A 19,715-nucleotide genomic window follows, 5' to 3' on the forward strand; every position below is an offset into this window, starting at 1 on the left:
TTTTGTTTTCCTTGTGGGGTTTGTGTGCTCAGACATCTTTTTGTTGTTGTGTTTTAACGACCCTCTCCTGGTTTGCCCTCAGCTGCAGCCCTTGCTTACTCTTTAAAATGGGTCTTTTCTGGAAAAGGAGAGCTGGTATAGCTGATTTTTTTTTTATCTTTCTTAGTTCCTTCTGTTTCTGATTATCCTAGATACAACACTAACATGGTCTCAGACCGGTAAAAAGCTCAATAACTTCCAGCATGCCTGTCAAGGTTCCTTCCCCACTCTGAACTCTAGGGCACAGATGTGGGGACCTGCATGAAAGACCCCCTAAGATTATTCTTACCAGCTTAGGTTAAAAGCTGCCACCACCAAAGTGTTACACAAAGAACAGGGAAAGAGCCTACTTGGAAACGTCTTTCCCCCCAAAATCCCCCCAAGCCCTACACCCCCTTTCCTGGGGAAGGCTTGATAAAAATCCTCACCAATTTGCATAGGTGAACACAGATCCAAACCCTTGGATCTTAAGAACAATGAAAAAGCAATCAGGTTCTTAAAAAGAAGAATTTTAATTAAAGAAAAAGTAAAAGAATCACCTCTGTAAAATCAGGATGGTAAATACCTTACAGGGTAATCAGATTCAAAACAGAGAGAATCCCTCTAGGCAAAACCTTAAGTTACAAAAAGACACAAAAACAGGAATATACATTCCATTCAGCACAACTTATTTTATCAGCCATTTAAACAAAACAGAATCTAACACATATCTAACTAGATTGCTTACTCACTCTTTACAGAAGTTCTGACCTGCATTCCTGCTCTGGTCCCGGCAAAAGCATCACACAGACAGACAGACCCTTTGTTTCCCCCCCACCCTCCAGCTTTTAAAGTATCTCGTCTCCTCATTGGTCATTTTGGTCAGGTGCCAGCGAGGTTATTTTAGCTTCTTAACCCTTTACAGGTGAAAGGGTTTTTCCTCTGGCCAGGCGGGATTTAAAGGTGTTTACCCTTCCCTTTATATTTATGACAATGCCATTACAGAGTTTAACTGTGGTTGCAGTAAAACAACAAGGAGTCTGGTGGCACCTTAAAGACTAAGATTTATTTGGGCATGTTAGTCTTTAAGGTGCCACCGGACTCCTTGTTCTTTTTGTGGATACAGACTAACACGGCTATCCCCTGATACTTTACACCATGTGGTTGCAGTGTTGCTGCTATGGTGCATTACTGTTCCCTGCCTCTGCAGTTTTCACCTCAATTGCTATTAAACTTGTATTTGTCAATATATAAATGAAGAAGAAGAGAAAAAATAGAATCCCCCAACCTGAAACCATGAGTTCTTTTTGACTGTTTTCATGCCAGCATGATATCCTCTCCAGTGTATTCAGAAAGATTAAAGGGTAGAGATTAAGTCAGCTATATATTTGTAATCATGCTAAGGACAGGTAGCTATACAGCAAACTTTTCAAATATATATTTCTCACGGTGTGAAAGGCCCTTAAGGATCGTCACACACAGCACTAAAGAGCTACTAGTTCCACCAACGTGCTTCTGCCAAGGCAAATCAACCATTTAATAATATAGTGCACATTGTCAGCTCAATATCAATTGTACATTTCATGAAAGATGATGCATTTTACCTTGTAGATTTCAGGTTCTCATTTCCTCAGCAGCAGAACTGAGCTGAAATTACTAAGCAGTTCAAGTTGGAGTCGGACTCCATGCACCATAAAAGGAGTATTTAAGTCCCCTTAACTGATGATTGATATCCCAAATTTAAACATGGATTTAGGGGAAAGGAGAGGGCTCCTGTCTCATACTAAGAAAGAAGGACAAACAGCAAGTTATCTCAAGTGCCTATACACAAATGCAAGAAGCCTGGGAAACAAGCAGGGAGAACTGGAAGTCATGGCACAGTCAAGGAATTATGATGTGATTGGAATAACAGAGACTTGGTGGGAGAACTCACATGACTGGAGTACTGGCATGGATGGATATAAGCTGTTCAGGAAGGACAGGCAGGGCAGAAAAGGTGGGGGAGCTGCACTGTATGTAAGGGAGTAGTATGACTGCTTAGAGCTCTGGTATAAAACTGCAGAAAAACCTGAGAGTCTCTGGATTAAGTTTAGAAGTGTGAGCAACAAGGGTGATGTTGTGGTGGGAGTCTGCTATAGACCACCGGACCAGGGGGATGAAGTGAACAAGGCTTTCCTCCAGCAACTAACGGAAGTTACTAGATCGCAGGCCCTGGTTCTCATGGGAGACTTCAATCACCCTGATATCTGCTGGGAGAGCAATACAGCGGTGCACAGACAATCCAGGAAGTTTTCAAAAACTGTAGGGGACAATTTCCTGGTGCAAGTGCTGGAGGAACCAACTAGGGGCAGAGCTCTTCTTGACCTGCTGCTCACAAATTGGGAAGAATTAGTAGGGGAAGCAAAAGTGGATGGGAACCTGGGAGGAAGTGACCATGAGATGGTTGAGTTCAGGATCCTGACACAGGGAAGAAAGGAGAGCAGCAGAATAAGGACCCTGGACTTCAGAAAAGCAGACTTTGACTCCCTCAGGGAACTGATGGGCAGGATCCCCTGGGAGAATAACATGAAGGGGAAAGGAGTCCAGGAGAGCTGGCTGTATTTTAAAGAATCCTTATTGAGGTTAGAGGGACAAACCATCCCCATGTGTAGAAAGCATACTAAATATGGCAGGCGACCAGCTTGGCTTAACAGTGAAATCCTTGCTGATCTTAAACACAAAAAAGAAGCTTACGAGAAGTGGAAGATTAGACAAGTGACCAGGGAAGAGTATAAAAATATTGCTCGGGCATGCAGGAGTGAAATCAGGAAGGCCAAATCACACCTGGAGTTGCAGCTAGCAAGAGATGTTAGAGTAACAAGAAGGGTTTCTTCAGGTATGTTAGCAACAAGAAGAAAAGTCAAGGAAAGTGTGGGCCCCTTACTGAATGAGGGAGGCAACCTAGTGTCAGAGGATGTGGAAAAGCTAATGTACTCAATGCTTTTTTTGCCTCTGTCTTCACGAACAAGGTCAGCTCCCAGACTACTGCACTGGGCAGCACAGCATGGGGAGGAGGTGACCAGCCCTCTGTGAAGAAAGAAGTGGTTCGGGACTATTTAGAAAAGCTGGATGAGCAAAAGATCATGAGGCCGGATGCGTTGCACCCGAGAGTACTAAAGGAGTTGGCGGATGTGAGTGCAGAGCCATTGGCCATTATCTTTGAAAACTCATGGAGATCGGGGGAGGTCCCGGACGACTGGAAAAAGGCTAATGTAGTGCCCATCTTTAAAAAAGGGAAGGAGGAGGATCCTGGGAACTACAGGCCAGTCAGCCTCACCTCATTCCCTGGAAAAATCATGGAGCAGGTCCTCAAGAAATCAATTCTGAAGCACTTAGAGGAGAGGAAAGTGATCAGGAACAGTCAGCATGGATTCACCAAGGGCAAGTCATGCCTGACTAATCTAATTGCCTTCTATGACGAGATAACTGGCTCTGTGGATGAGGGGAAAGTGGCGGACGTGTTGTTCCTTGACTTTAGCAAAGCTTTTGACACTGTCTCCCACAGTATTCTTGCCAGTAAGTTAAAGAAGTATGGGCTGGATGAATGGACGATAAGGTGGATAGAAAGCTGGCTAGATTGTCAGGCTCAACGGGTAATGATCAATGGCTCCATGTCTAGTTGGCAGCCGGTATCAAGTGGAGTGCCCCAAGGGTCGGTCCTCCGGCCGGTTTTGTTCAATATCTTCCTTAATGATCTGGAGGATGGTGTGGATTGCACCCTCAGCCAGTTTGCAGATGACACTAAACTGGGAGGAGAGGTAGATACGCTGGAGGCTAGGGATAGGATACAGAGGGCCCTAGACAAATTAGAGGATTGGGCCAACAGAAATCTGATGAAGTTCAACAAGGACAAGTGCAGAGTCCTGCACTTAGGATGGAAGAATCCCATGCACCGCTACAGTCTAGGGGACCGAATGGCTCGGCAGCAGTTCTGCAGAAAAGGATCTAGGGGTTACCGTGAATGAGAAGCTGGATATGAGTCAACAGTGTGCCGTTGCTGCCAAGAAGGCCAATGGCATTTTGGGATGTATAAGTAGGGACACTGCCAGCAGATCAAGGGACGTGATCATTCTCCTCTATTCGACATCGGTGAGGCATCATCTGGAGTAGTGTGTCCAGTTTTGGGCCCCACACTACAAGAAGGATGTGGAAAAATTGGAGAGAGTCCAGCGGAGGGCAACAAAAATGATTAGGGGACTGGAACACATGATTTATGAGGAGAGACTGAGGGAACTGGGATTGTTTAGTCTGCGGAAGAGAAGAATGAGGGGGGATTTGATAGCTGCTTTCAACTACCTGAAAGGGGGTTCCAAAGAGGATGAATCTAGACTGTTCTCAGTGGTAGCAGATGACTGAACGAGGAGTAATGGTCTCAAGTTGCAGTGGGGGAGGTTTAGGTTGGATATTAGGAAAAACTTTTTCACTAGGAGGGTGGTGAAACACTGGAATGCGTTACCTAGGGAGGTGGTGGAATCTCCTTCCTTAGAAGTTTTTAAGGTCAGGCTTGACAAAGCCCTGGCTGGGATGGTTTAGTTGGAGATTGGTCCTGCTTTGAGCAGGGGGTTGGACTAGATGACCTCCTGAGGTCCCTTCCAACCCTGATATTCTATGATTCTATGATTTAAATACCAACAAGAAAATACTAAAGGGATATTTTCCACTCTCAGGAAGTCATGAATGCTCTGGAGAAAACATTCTACACTGGACAGAATGCAATTTCCTCTCTGACATATTAGAACTGTGGCAGAAACCTGCCTGCATGTGTATTGAAGCTACAGTAACAACAAAAGAGTGTGTTTGGCAAACACTCCCTCTCATACCCAGGAATCTTAACAAATGGTCCCTCATCCCACCTGTCCTGGAAATCACATAGGTTGGCTGGATGCAAAAGTGAGATGTTCCTTTTACTACGTGGAATTTTGTACATCACAGCAGATTTAACTATCATGTTTCTTGATCTAAGCTTATATTGGACCTTCACAATAATTTTGTTTGAGATGAAGGCTATTTCTACTCTCTGTCAAATGTTCCATCATTTCTTCTCATTTGTAATTAACACATATAGTGGATAAAGAACTATTCTCGGGGCCAGGTTTTGCAGCCCTTACTTTCCCTGGTGAGCGCTTACCCACATGAGTAGTCCCACTGAAGTCATTGGGGCTACTCACCTAGTGCTTCCCAGATAAAGTATGTACTTCTCGTGTCTTCGTTCTTTATCTAATATTAAGAGTGTAGTGTACAGGAATTGGGTAAAAGCGGCAAAGAGTCCTGTGGCACCTTATAGACTAACAGACTTATTGGAGCATAAGCTTTTGTGGGTGAATACCCACTTCGTCAGATGCATGTAGTAGAAATTTCCAGAGTCAGGTATAAATATGCAAGCAAGAATCGGCTAGGGATAACGAGGTTAGTTCAATCAAGGAGGATGAGGCCCTCTTCTAGCAGTTGAGGTATGAACATCAACGGAGGAGAAACTGCTTTTGTAGTTGGTGAGCCATTCACAGTCTTTGTTTAATCCTGAGCTGACGGTGTCAAATTTGCAAATGAACTGAAGCTCAGAAGTTTCTCTTTGAAGTCTGGTCCTGAAGTTTTTTTTGCTGCTGGATGGCTACCTTTTAATCTGCTATTGTGTGTCCAGGGAGATTGAAGTGTTCTCCTACAGGTTTTTGTATATTGCCATTCCTAATATCTGATGTGTGTCCATTTATCCTTTTACATAGGGACTGTCCAGTTTGGCCAATGTACATAGTAGAGGGGCATTGCTGGCACATGATGGTGTATATTACATTGGTGGACATGCAGGTGAATGAACCGGTGATGGTGTGGCTGATCTGGTTAGGTCCTGTGATGGTGTAATTGGGTATTATCCCTTTAAATGGTCTGTAAGCCCTCTAATAGGCCTTCTATTTTGGAAGATTGGGGGGCAGCCCATTAAATGTCTTACCAACTATTTAAAGGGATACTACCCAATTCTTATACTCTACAGCTTCGCATCTGGCTCTTAATTAGCCTAATAATGGAGCACTAATGTTAAGTTACACTAAAATCCTAAAAAAATAGTATTGAGAAAAGGAGAAAATGCCTTTTCAAATGTTATGTTGGAAGCCTACATTTCCAAGAGATTGAGACGTACTGGGTCTGATTCTCTTGCCCACTACATCAGTTTTACATCACTGCAATTTCACTGAAATCAATGCAGTTTCACTGACACAAGATGGGCAAAATATAATGGTGAAGCAGACTCACAATTCTCACTGAAGTTGGTGGGAGTTGCGTGGCTTAAATCCCCATAAAAATGTTACTAAAATGCAGGGTCAGAATCGGATTCCCTTATTTCACAAGCTGCCACAATGGAACTTTGTACAGAGTTTCATTTCTTTTAAGGTAACATCCTCACCCACACATTCTTTTAAATCATCGGCTGATAGAGAACAAAATTCAAACTGTATTTCAAGATGTAAACACAGACCTGTTAGCCAGGGATTACTCCAATAGCACAAGCCCTCCTAGTATTCACATTATTCCCATACGTTTTTTCAATCCATTCATTTCATAGCAGCAAGTACCAGGTTTGCTGCAATTTCTTACATTTGAGGTTGTCCTAGAATACTTGAGGAGAAAGGCTTAGTAGGCACTTCTGACATCTCTCTCACACTCTCTCTCTCTCTCTATTGGTGGTACGTTTCTGATTGGAACTGTCTTTGTGTCTTTTCTTTTCAATCCTGCCAGCCTCATTCAGTTGCTGATTTAAAAAAAAAAAATAATGCAAAAAAACCCAACCCCACCCTCTTTGATAAAGTACAAACCGGAATCCTTTCCAACACAATATTCTCTATTTCTTTGCTATTCAAACACAATAAATCAAGGGAACCCCAAATAAAATCCTAAATAGGTCACAACTCCAGAACTCTAGTGAGGCTGGATTCTTGTCAGCAATAGGTTGATATTTATTTTGAAATTATAATCTTCTCCCCCCATCTTAAAAAAAAAAATTCTCAGTCAATTGTCCTGATGAAAGTATCTTGGTTTCTAAATAAACAACTGCGTAGATCACTCGTCAATCTGGCTATTAAGGACAGTAAGTCATTTTTAAAGGCAGCCAATGGATTTACAAGCTTGCACTGATATTGCGCTCTTTGGTAAGTAGAGTTTTATGCCTTACAACAACATTTGCACATAAATAGGTTCTCCTCCGTAGAATATGGGACTTTGTGCTTTCCTAGAAAATGTGCCTCTATGAACATAGCTGAGCCAACCTGTTCTCTATCACAGAACTGGTAACTGCATTTGCTGGTTTTTGGCAAAGTATCACTTTTACAGTTAAAACATATGGTATTCATAACAGTAACTGGAATTTACAGTGCATATTTAATTTTTTTAAACAATTACCTCCATATTTATGGGTTCTAATGTATGGAGGCTGCTATTTATTTTATTTTTTTACTTGGGTTATATTTCATATTAGCTTGTGGATAATTTATCCCCAAATTATGAAGCATCCTTGTGCCCGGTGAAATGCTTTAAATTATTGTGAAATTTGTTGCCATCGAGACCATTAGAATTCATGAAAACTGAGAGAATCAGAAGTATCACCTGTTAATGGGAATTCAGGACCTGATCCAAAGCCTATTGAGTCAATGAAGAGATTCCTATTAACTTCAGTGGGCTATGGATCAGTTGCATGTGGGACAATTAGTATTTTTATTGTAATTTTCTTATTGACACTGGATTTGTTGATTTGGGCTTGGTTTAGGGGTTTTTGTATGTACAATGGTATGAGCACTTGAAAGTCCATTACACCATTAGTGTCCATTAGGACACTTTGCTCCAACCACCTGAGAAATATTTGGCTGAGAATGGACACAGGGAGTAGGACTCAGCTGGAGATGTAAATACATTTTATAAATGGAAGCCCTGGCAAATTCCATAGCCTTAATCTCACAATCAGATCCAAGCAAGTGGCCTCCAGGGATATTATTGCAGATTCCAAGCCTATATTTTTCCCCACCAATGTATTCTGGTGAGGGTTTGGGCAGTTTTTTTGGGTCTCCTATCTCTGAAGCATCAGAGATTGACACAGCCAGAGGTGGGTCACTGGGCAGAGTGGGCTGATATTCTGAGAAGACCCTGAGCCTTCTCTCTTTCACATGCTTAACTGACTGGTTCTTGCTCATGTCTTCAGGCTCTAACAGATCGCCATATGTGGGTTGGTAGGAATTTTTCCCTAAATCAGACTGGCAGTAATCTTGGGGGGTTTGGGGCGGGGGGGGGGAGGGTGTTGCCTTCCTCTGCAGAATGGAGTGTGGGTCACTTGCTGGAATAATCTGGGCATATCTCACTTAACTATTCCCCTGACATTGCAGGGGCCTTAGGCACTGGTGCACCTTGGTCCATCCTACTCTCTGCCTGTGACACATAATAGTTTAGTCTCCTGTGGGCTGTAATACTTCGGTCTAATTTTGGTCCTTGGGGTTAATGTGCGGGTTCTGGCTCATGTTACATAAAGGAGATCAGACTAAATGTTCTGGTGGTCCCTTCTGGCCTTCAACTCTATGAATCTCGCATTTTAACTACATAAGGCAAAAAGAGCATAAACCTCTATGAGGAATTCACTCTGCTTTATTCTGCAGCATGGTGAGGTAGAGAAACACAGCAGCCAAAGCAACCAGCCCATCATTGATTCTGCTTTACCCTTCCAAAATAGCAAGATTCAAGTGGTCAAGCAATACCCAACGAAAAGACACAATTAGCCTGTGAGCACTTCGAAAGCAGCAGCAAATCAAAAGAAATTTAGCATGAAGAAAAATCAATAGCCTATTGCTAGAGTCATTTAAAGCAGAATTGGACTAAGCGCTGGAGAATACATTTTTGGGAACAGTCCTGCCCTGCCTTGGGAAGAGGAAAGGCCTGGCACAGGCTTTTCCATCTCTAAATCTTACTGTTCTGCCTTTTACTCTTTTTCTTTAGCGAGACAAGGTGGATGAAGTAATAGCTTTTATTGGACCAACCTCTGTTGGCAAGAGAGAAGCTTTCAAGTTTGTCTTTTTCTTCTTTGCCACTGTTTGATTTAAAGAGACCCACTTTTTTTTAGTAACGGGGTGACATTTGAGCCCTGATCCTGCACCCATTGAAACCAACTGCAAAACTTCAATCAAAATGCAAATAAAAATAATCACAGGCTCTTTAGTAAGCACCAGAAACCACCGCCCTGGTCAAACCTCGGCAGCCTACTAGGGATTCAGAACCACAACACATCATTTAAGTAGACAGGCCCTAGGGCGTGTAACTGATTCTCTCCTCTCACATGCCTCAGTCCATGGCTAGGTCTTCATTGGGCGGGGGGTCGGGGGGAGGAAGTGTGTTTATACCTGAAGACAGTTATCTTGATATAAAATCTTAGTGGTGAAAAGGCACTATGGGTTTTTTCCCCCCTTAATGTTGCTAGGCAAGGTTAACTCCTGGTTAAGCTCAAGTAGCTATATTGAAGTACAAACTACCTGTGCTTTGTCCCTACTAGGATTTTACATCCAGATAGCTATAGCTGTGTAAAAACACACACTTTTTTTCCCCTGCAGTGAAGACACAGCCTTCTATCTTCGTCCCCTTTTTAAGTGGTATCCTAAACACCTTTTTCTTTCATTCCAACAGGGCATTTTCACAAGTGTCACTGTCCAGGGCAACTGTACTCATATTTCCCCTCAGTGGTCCAGCAAGAGCACCCACTCTCAGACTTCCACGTCCCTGGGGCACCACCTCTCTTGGGTGGAGACCCGAGTACCTCTTCCTCCTGCCTGGGGTATTTCCAAGATGACCAGTTCCCTGCCTTCACTGTGTTATTCCCAGCGAAAGCAGTCTGCCAAAGCAGACCTGCTTCTCTTCTTTCCTCAGAGATGGCACAGAGTGTAATTGCTACAGTTATAAAGGTACCACATAGCTCTTTCTAAGCAAGCATATGTTATTCTTAAGGTAAAAGCACTATGGTAAAAGCACACACACACACACTTCCACAAGGGCTCCTTCCAACTCTTGCCTAAGGACTGGAGCACTCTCCTTGGACAGAACAAAGTCCCGTCCCTTTGCTGGATCAGAACGAAGGCACCGAGTCATTAAATTCAGGCATTTATCCCAAAGTCCTTTGTTTGTCTGCTGGTCTTTAGAGAATCCAGTCTGAACCTTTGAAGAGACTGAATAGGTAATCAGCCAGACAACTGGTCCCTTCCCCAGGGTGATGCTTCAAATGGCTGATTACCAGAGGAATTACATTAGTATACCCCCTCCTCCTAGAGAAGGTACATATAATCTCATAACACACAAATAATTGCATTTTTAATACAAATGAACCCCAAAGGTATTAAACTTAATTTAATAAAGTTTAACTAGGACATTGCAGGATATTGTTATATCTGGCACAATAAGATCATTAGTGTCTGTATCTCATGACGCAAGAACAAGAGAACATCCCACAAACTTCAGCAGGCAAATTTAAAACTGATAAAAGGAAATACTTCCTCCCTTCACCCAAACAAAGTTGATGGACATTTCTTTTTTTTACCAGCCATAATAAAACCTGACCTAGTTTACAAATGAAAAATGAATGCAGAGGTCTCAGTCAAGTCCACGTTGACGTGCAATTAATACTGCTTTCAGGAAGTGCACAGCACTGGATTGCCAGCTCTAAAGAGAGGGATATTGACAGAGTAAGCCGAGGGCTGCAGAAGAAACGGAAAGAAGCCAGCTACTGTAAGTCTTAAACTATATTAAGACCATCTGTATACCGATATAGTTATACTGGGTTAATTGGTATTTAAGGTTTTTCATAACGCTACTTACATTTCAACTTCATTCTTCATGAAGAATGATTTTAACATGCCATCTCATTAAAGATTATTCTTAAACACACACAATAATCCTGCTAAACACCCTACTAAAATCAGAAAAGCGTGTATCCCAAAATGCAACAGAGGAGCTTTTGCGAGCTTCATTTTTCAGGGACAGTCTAATCTTTTTTGAAGCTGTAAATCTGCCCCCCGTTTATATCCGATATATGTAGTCCTCAGTGTAAACTGTGCTTATTACAGATAGGACATCAGAAAAATCTAGACACGCTGATGCCACTTCAGAATTAATCCCTGGCCTCAATATGTTGTAATCGAATGGTGTATAATACTATGCATATAGCATTAGCTAGCTAGAAAACAAACAAAGTCTTGTTTTGACCTAACTTCTGAAAAAGACTGACAGAAAAATAAAGCCTGTAGAGAACCAAATTACAGCAGAATTTTACTGACATGTTACTAATTACCCAGTAAGTGAATACATGCAAAAAACCAGCCATGATGTATCATAAGATGGACTGATCGCTACCATCAATGGTAGCTTGTGTTTACTAGTATTTTTTTTAATTATGTGATCTATTTTGTCTCTCTCTCTATATATATATTTGAGGGGTTTGTACTCTCAAGCAATGGTTATATCCAGGTGCCTTCCACTTCACCAGCTTGACCAGAGCAAGGCCCCTGGTGGACTGATGGAGTGTCTGCTCTTCAGTAGTTGTTTAATTGGGTTGTTTTGTTTTGTTTCTTGGAAGGGTGGCAGAAATGGAAAGAGAATTTAGCAGTTTGGGGTACTTTACATTATTTCTGCAGAACAAGAGGTCTGCTAAGCCAGTAAACACAAGGTCTCACTGCTACATCTATGAATAAATCACAGAAAGGTGGAGGATGTCATCAACATGTTGTATGGATTATAAATTTGCAGTGCAGCATAGTATGGGTTAGAGAGATTCTCCCACACTTCTGCTATAACACTAGAGTGAATTGTAGGCCTGACGTTAGCAAGAGAAACATCATCTCACTAAGGCCCTTAATAAGGCTTCCCATTTACACTTGCACACTTTAAGGGCATTAGTGAGAAGGTGCTTCTCTGATTGTCAGGTAGATATTTTACACACACACACACACACACACACACACACACACACACACACACACACACCCCCACACCCACCCACCCTTATCATTCCAATTCTACCTGTGCTGTAGGAACAGTGACACTTTTTGTTTAAAGCTGCAACAACAACAAAAACAGCAGGAACTTTTCTAATTCACCCTACGGATCAGGCAGGATGCTGAGCTCCAGGACCACAATTCTACAGTGCTCACCGCTGACCATGTCATTCTCAGTCCTTCAGCAGCTGCCTTAGGATCTATATGTGTTTAAGTCTTATCAAATATCATACCATAGCCTCACTGAGGTCTGGGAGGGAAGGAGGCAGAAAATACCTTGTCATTGTTATTCCCATATGGTGACACACACTCTTTTCTAAAGGGGTTTTCTCCCAGTAGAACCAGATTAGTCAGCCTTCTTTTCAACTGTGGGTGCTTTGTATACTGAAATGTGTGAATCTCCACAGTCCTACTGCAGTGCAACTGCCTACAGGATGGGTCAGGGATGTGCATGATATCCCAGCTGTAATACATGGCAGAAAGCAAACACCGTAGCCAACTGAAATCATGGGGGAAATTTAGAGGCCAGAATGAGAGTACCTGAGTTGGAATTTACCCAGGACATCAGGAATAGAGTTCTTAGCCATTCACCAAGGTCCACGGGTCCACTGATGTGCACATATGTTCAGGGCTTCAGTTTTCTCTCTCATCTGAAAGGCAATATATGTTTTATATTGTGTAGCTTAGGTCAGAGGGTTTGAACCTTTTCCATACCAGGACTTCCCTGGTATTTCCCTACCATGTGGCCAAGACCTATTAGGGACACCCTCTCCTTCCCATTTAGCCATATGAGAAGGGCAGGGTGGCCACAAATCCCAGGCTGAGAACTGATGGTCTAGGAGAGTTGCTTTTTCAAAGCTATTTTAATATAAAGTGGTTTCAATCCTTTTAAAATTAAAGATTGCATATTCGTAGCAATGTAGAAATACAGCGGACAAAGCAGCTTTGGGGGATGCAGGAAGAAGCCTGTGGCTGTCGTTGATTTTACATTCTGGTTTGCTAACTCTACCCCTGCCACCACCTCATACAGGTGGAAAGTGTGAGAATCACTGAATACCGTGAATTTTCCCAGGGTATCACAATCACAGAAACACCTGTGCTAAACAGTGCTATGCCAGAAGCATGCTGTTAACAAAAAAGTCAATGTTTAAATACCTTGACATTTCTCAAGTATCACCTGTGGGGTGGGAGGCAGAATACTGGCATGAACAATAATAGAGCTTTGGGGAACTGGTTGAAAGACCTCTTAAAATGGAGGACGTTTTCTTAAAAACCATGCACCGCCTGCAGGGTACACCTGTTTTTCGTTTCTGGAGCTGCAGCAAATGCCCTGATCTGCTGGTAAACTGAAGTGAAACAGTTCCCAAACTTCTAACTGTTCACCTGCTTGGCTCCTCCTCCCCTCTTATCCTAGGTGGCTCTTTTCACCTCATCTTGTTCCTGACCTTTTCGATGCCTCTCATTTATACGAGAAATTCTGGGCCTCTTCACTCCCCATAGGCTCAGAATGGAATCGTTTTTAAAACCACTGAAATCAGCTGAGCTATTATGGCAGCAGAGAATTTGGAGCCCGCGAGCAACCAAATGCAATCCCAACTAGCAAAACTAGACTGCAAAAAGAATAAAAGACTTTTTTTAAAAAAGAATTGTACAATAAGGAAAAAGTTTAAATGTTACTTTAAAGAGAGAGAGAGAGAGAGACAGACAGACAGACACACACACACACACGGTGGGTGAGGTGATATCTTTTATTGGACCAACTTCTTCTAGTGAAAGAGACTCTTCTTCAGACCTGTCAAAAGCTTGTCTTTTTCATCAACAGAAGTTGGTCCAATAAAAGATATCACCTCACCCATCTTGCCTCCCTACACATGGCTACAACACTGCAAACAACTTATTTAAAAAAAAAACAAAACACCACCACACAATTCTAAAACCAAAAATTCAGACAACTCCCAAACACCAGGGACATAAATCTGATTGTACTGTTTCCTTTCTATCCCATGCAATATAGAAAAGATCAGATAGCTGACTGAATGAACTGCATCTGGTTCTCTCTACATTCTAACCATCAGACAGTGCAGCATGGTTCCTTGTGGGTATCTTTTTTGTGTTTGCAAAGCTTTGGTTTATACCTTCCATTCTAATGCCTTACTCCTTTACAAAACCATCCTTTTTTCTAATTTAACTGTACCTCCTCCCTGCTGTCCTCCCTCCTACACACACAAGTGACACATTTAATTTTGAACAACATGCAGCACCTGCACTGTGAGTCACACATGAGAGAAGGTGGAAGAGCATCAGTCAGAGTTTGTGAATCAAACATGCATCACTTATTTTTCCTTTTTTAAAAACACTAAAGTGACAGCTCAAGAGCCAACTGCATCACCATTTTGTTTTATGATTATATATTATTTTAACCTGAGTGGTACTGTTATTTTCCAGAAACTGACTGATGTTGCCTTAACTGAAAAGCCATAATAGTAGCTAGTTAAGGGACCCAGATATAGTCATCTGGATTCTGGAACACCTCTGTTCGAAAACTCCATAGGTCTCCTTAGACAAGACTTCAATGCATGGAAAAATCTAAACTTGGATTTACAAAATACATCTTTCAAAATATTTGCTACCTATCAAGGTAGATTCAGTGCAAAAAACAAAAACAAAACAAAAAACCCCCACAACACTACATCATTGTAGAGGTTTTGGTGAGAGTATAACCTACAGAATTCTGGCACTTGGAAGTTACCATTCTCATGTGACAGGTTTCAGAGTAGCAGCCGTGTTAGTCTGTATTTGCAAAAAGAAAAGGAGGACTTGTAGCACCTTAGAGACTAACCAATTTATTTGAGCATAAGCTTTCGTGAGCTACAGCTCACTTCATTGGATGCATTCTCATGTGTTGACTCTATCCCATGTTGTCCGTGGTATGACTCTGATTTTCAGAGAAGCTGTGCTTCCATAGATACTATTGATTACAAACCGAGTTGTTGATGTTCCTCAGCTCTGAAAAATCAGATCCAAAGTCTCTTAATTGGGCCCCTAAAGTCAGAAGCATCCAAAATCAGTAGCCAATTTTGACAACAGGGGCATAGATTAATAGCATCTGAACTTTATGCCTTTTGTATGTTTTTTGTGTTTCTTACAGGAGTGCCTAAGGACCAACCAAGATCAGCGCCCCCATTGTCCTCCGTGCTGCATACATGTAGTAAGACACAGAACCTGCCTCCAGGAGTTTGCAGTCTAATAAAGTAAGACAAAGGCAGGGAAGTGGAGGGAAGAAAAGCAAAGTGAGCCATGTGAGGGGGCCTGCAGACATCATATTAGTGCCACAATTTGTTTTCGTCTTTATTTTTTTGGTTGGGGTTTAGTTAGAAGGGGATTAGCTAACTGTAAAGACAAAGGCACAGACAGGAGAACAGGGAAGCTGTGGAGGGGAAGAGGAGGAGAAGTGTATGAAGGACAAATAGAGCAGGGGAGAATAGGAGCAAACAGTCAATCGGGACTGGAATTCACATTTTATGAAACATTTTGCACAGAAGTACAAAATGAAATAGCAAACTGAACTTCAGGGTAGGGAATAGAGAGATATATTAATAACATAATATAAGAACTGCAATACTGGGTCAGACCAATGGTCCATCTAGCCCAGTACCCTGTCTCCGATAGTGGCCACTACCAGAGCTTCTTGGGTGGTGTACAGAACAGGGAAGCTTGAGTGGCCATGCCATCTTTCTTTCCCGGCTTCTGGCAGTCAGAGGTTTAGAGTTGCCATCAGCATGGAATTGCATCCCTGACCATCTTGGCTAATAGCTACTGATGGACCACCATGAATTTATCTAGATTCTTTTTGAACCCAGTTATATTTTTAAAAAGAAAAGGAGTACTTGTGGCACCTTAAAGACATGCTCAAATAAATTTGTTAGTCTTTAAGGTGCCACAAGTACTCCTTTTCTTTTTGTGAATACAGACTAATATGGCTGCTACTCTGAAACCAGTTATATTTTTGTCCATCTCACGGCAATGAGTTCTACAAATTAATTGTTCTTCATGCTCACTTAAGTTTGCAACTTAATAGTAAAACTCCAAATAATAGCATTTAGAATCTCTCCACCTAAGTACGTTTGTTTTGTTTTGTTCTGATTTGATTTTTAAAAAGGCTTTAAATCACTCAGTCACTTCCTTGCTTGCTTTTTCCTTAAAGAAAAATCTAAAGAAAATATAATATGCCAAAGCGTGAAGCCAGCCTTGATCCTGGTAACCCTGGTGCTCAGCAGAGATAAGGAAGTGTCTGTGTTGATGGATTCATCTTTATATTTTCCACAGTGATAACACAAAAGGGAGGGAAGGTTTAGACTCAACACAAGTAGATAACTAGGATTTAAACTTTCAAGTGGTGAACAACTACAGTTGTTTAAATCTACCTATCTCCTCTCTCCATTCCCTGGCTCTTCGGCCTGTCCAGAAACTCAAAATGCATCTCTGGTTTACTGTATAAAAAGCAGAAACGAAGATTAAAAGCTCAGAGGTGCGTCCCTCTGCTGCCTAAATTTGTTGTCTTATTGCACTAGACATATTAGTTAAAATTTCCACAGAGGCTTGCTGACACCAACAAAACTGCAGATCAGGCCCCTGATTCTGCAAGTTGTTCCACACTGGAAGAACCCTGTGCCTGTGCAGAGAAGCCTACAGGGACATAGCCCAAGACAGCTTGTTACACAGGAAAAAAATCTGTGTTAAAAATGAAGTTGACATAAAAAGAAGCACAATTCTGAGCCACCACATTGCTTCTTAAAGGAAGAGCCACTCACTTTTACTAAACAGAAGGCAGCGTTCCCAGCATGTTAGCGTATTTGATGCGGCACCAACAAGCACACTTTTCCCTCACTGGGCATAGCTGCTGCCTATGAATCAGAAGGATCTTCGATCGAATTTGAGTGGGGATGACTTGTAAGACACCCAACAAGCCCAGCCACCAGATGGAGGATTATCGTAATTGGTCAAGTCAATCTTGGAGTGTTTGGTTGGTAGACACAGTATTACACACAGCGATTACGTGGTTGAGTTTATGACTATGAAAGGCCTTTTTTTCCTCTTAATTTAATTATTTGATACTGCAAATGGCTCATTTTTTTTTTTAAGTTAAACAGTGGGCAGTTCTAAAATGATTAATTTGCTTCAGCCCTTGAATTTTAAAAGCATATCATTCTGCTTTTTTTTTTAAATGTCATTTTTACTCCATCCCTACCCATAACGTGTCATTTCATGGCTTCAGAAATACCTTCAACAAGCTTTTCCACTCCAGTAGCAATGGCTGGGATACACGCAAAGGCCCCAATATGGCAAACACATATGGATGTGCTGAATTTTACATGTGATTAGACCCACTGAAGTGAATGGAGAGGCAGTGCAGTCTAGTGGATAGGGCGCTGTACTGGGGGTACGTCTACACTAAAAGTGCGACAGTGGCACTGTTGCAGTGCTGCTGCTGTAGCGTAGACACTTACTACAGTGATGGAAGGGTTTATTCCTTCTCTCTAGTAAATCCATCCCCTCGAGAGGCGGTACCTAGGTCAATGGAACAATTCTTCCACCAACCTAGCAGTGACTACATTGACGCTTAAGTAGGCTTAACTACATTTCTCAGGGAGGTGAACTTTTCACACCCTGTGAGTAACAGAGCTAAGTCAAAGTTTCAGGTGCAGACCAGCCTGGGATTTAGCACACTTCGGTTCTATTCCCATCTGTGCCACTGACCTGATGTGTGATCTTGAACAAAACACTTCTCCCTCTCTGTCCTTGTTTTTTCCCCTCACATCCTTTGTCTGTTTTGTGTATTTAGATGGTCAGCACTGACGGGTATGGGACTACCTTTTATTTTGCGTTATTACAGTGTTTAGCACAGTTTTGCTTGTATACTAATAACTGTAAAGGACCGTATATATTTGAATTCTGAAAACAGTTACATTTCTTCAAGGAAAATACTTTCCTCATCTAGCAGCCACTTGACACTTGGGGAGCTTCCTACCTTATCTAAATTATCCAGCAAGACTTATCTGAGTCAAGGTAAGCATGTGCAGACGTGCTTGCACCTAATTTTCTAAACAACTTATTTTCTAAACAACTTATTCTCAGATGTTAGCGCCAATCTCTCCTATGCAAGGTTTGAAAACTATTGAGGCCTTCTTTAAATAGGGCATTTTCAGGAATTATCCCACTGCACTCGCATTGGTGGGAGCACTGTCATTGACTAGCCACTCACAGTTTTACTCCCATGATGTCTAGATTTGCAACTAAGTAACACACTAGTATGAACACCTGTAAGGTAGCCTAAACTAGTCCTCTTTTATTTCTCTGTTATATATAACTTGATTTATTCATTATCTCCCTTGTGACATTGAAAAGATTCTCCTACCCTGTTTATCTAAGAATATGTTTTGTAATTTTCAATTAAAACAAAATTAAATTGCTTAATAAATTCCTCAAAATGTAAACACCTATGCTCTTATTTGGGTCTAGACAGGTCAAGGACATTGGTACCTGCAACCCAATATTTCCTGTAGTGGCCTTCACTGCTTCTTTGAGATATATATCAAATAGAACAGTGAATGCAGATTTTAATAACCAGAGGCCTGCCTATAACATGTACTATTTCTTTAATTTTTTTTCTCCCTTCCAGCATTAATGGGCCCCAGGTGTTACAATCGTGATTAAGATGTATAAATCCAATGGCAAAGCAGTGTGGGGTATAAATCAGAAAGCAGCATAATTGCCACATTCACTGTCTCTCTCTCTCTCTCTCTCTCTCTCCTTTTTTAATAGTCTTTTGAAATTAAAAATAAACTTTGTATGAAATGTTTTACCAAGTGTATTGCAGGTAATTCTGTGGAAGTTACACAGGAGTCATTACAGACATGACTGACAATGGTGATTTAATGCTTGATAACTGACTTCTTCACAAAATATACATACGTAGGTCACAGCTACTACTGACTCAGTCATCTTATGATGTTTGATAAATATTGCTGGACTTCAGTGCTAAGAAACAAAAATGTTTCAGTATCATAATGGCTTCATGTGCTTTGCATTGTCACTAGGGTTGTTTCTATTCACTCTGTTTTCTGGCATGCAGAAAGGAAAGACAATAAAAACTATTTTCTTTTAAATGCAACATTCCAAACTGCACAAGTATGCGAATCATAAAATTTCAGTGAAATTACTTTTTTTCATATCCCAATGACTGTTTAATTTTAACCATTCAATATTCATATGAAATCTCCTAGACAATTATTTTGAAAAGGCATCATACATTTAAAGAGAATATGACAGAACACTTAGTTAAATGTTATATTAAAGATTCATTGTAAATTAAATATTAAAAAAAACATTCAACAGATCCCAGTATAGTTCAAATCCATCTGTTACGACAAACTACATTTTTTCTTTATCTTAATGTAGCCCATATGCCATGGGGTAGTAACCAACATTTAAGTGTTCAGTTCAAATCTCTGTTTAGGATTAAATGTCCATATTTAACATACAACTTTGAGAATAATTAAACACACATTTTTCATTTTGCTAGAGGGCCTGAGAGAGAAGTGTCAAAATCATTTCAGGAGGAGAATATGGCATAGAAGCAGCTCTTTACTGAGC

At 41.3% G+C, this 19,715-nt stretch overlaps 1 protein-coding gene across 4 annotated transcripts in view; it reads right to left on the minus strand.

The window, feature by feature from the left end:
* UNC5D (unc-5 netrin receptor D) overlaps nucleotides 1-19,715 on the minus strand; it is a 289,819-nt gene that overhangs the window by 208,649 nt on the left and 61,455 nt on the right. Inside the window, exon 1 of one of the 4 annotated variants that reach the window (XM_074940273.1) lies at nucleotides 12,603-12,635. The exons of the other annotated variants lie outside the window; for them this stretch is intronic. Coding sequence (XP_074796374.1) covers nucleotides 12,603-12,627 — 25 coding nt within the window. The 5' untranslated portion in view covers nucleotides 12,628-12,635. Of the gene's footprint in view, nucleotides 1-12,602; nucleotides 12,636-19,715 lie in introns of those variants that run through there. 4 annotated transcript variants of the gene reach the window in all.

This window comes from Natator depressus, chromosome 26 (genome assembly GCF_965152275.1).
Source record: "Natator depressus isolate rNatDep1 chromosome 26, rNatDep2.hap1, whole genome shotgun sequence".
Lineage (NCBI taxonomy): Eukaryota > Metazoa > Chordata > Testudines > Cheloniidae > Natator > Natator depressus.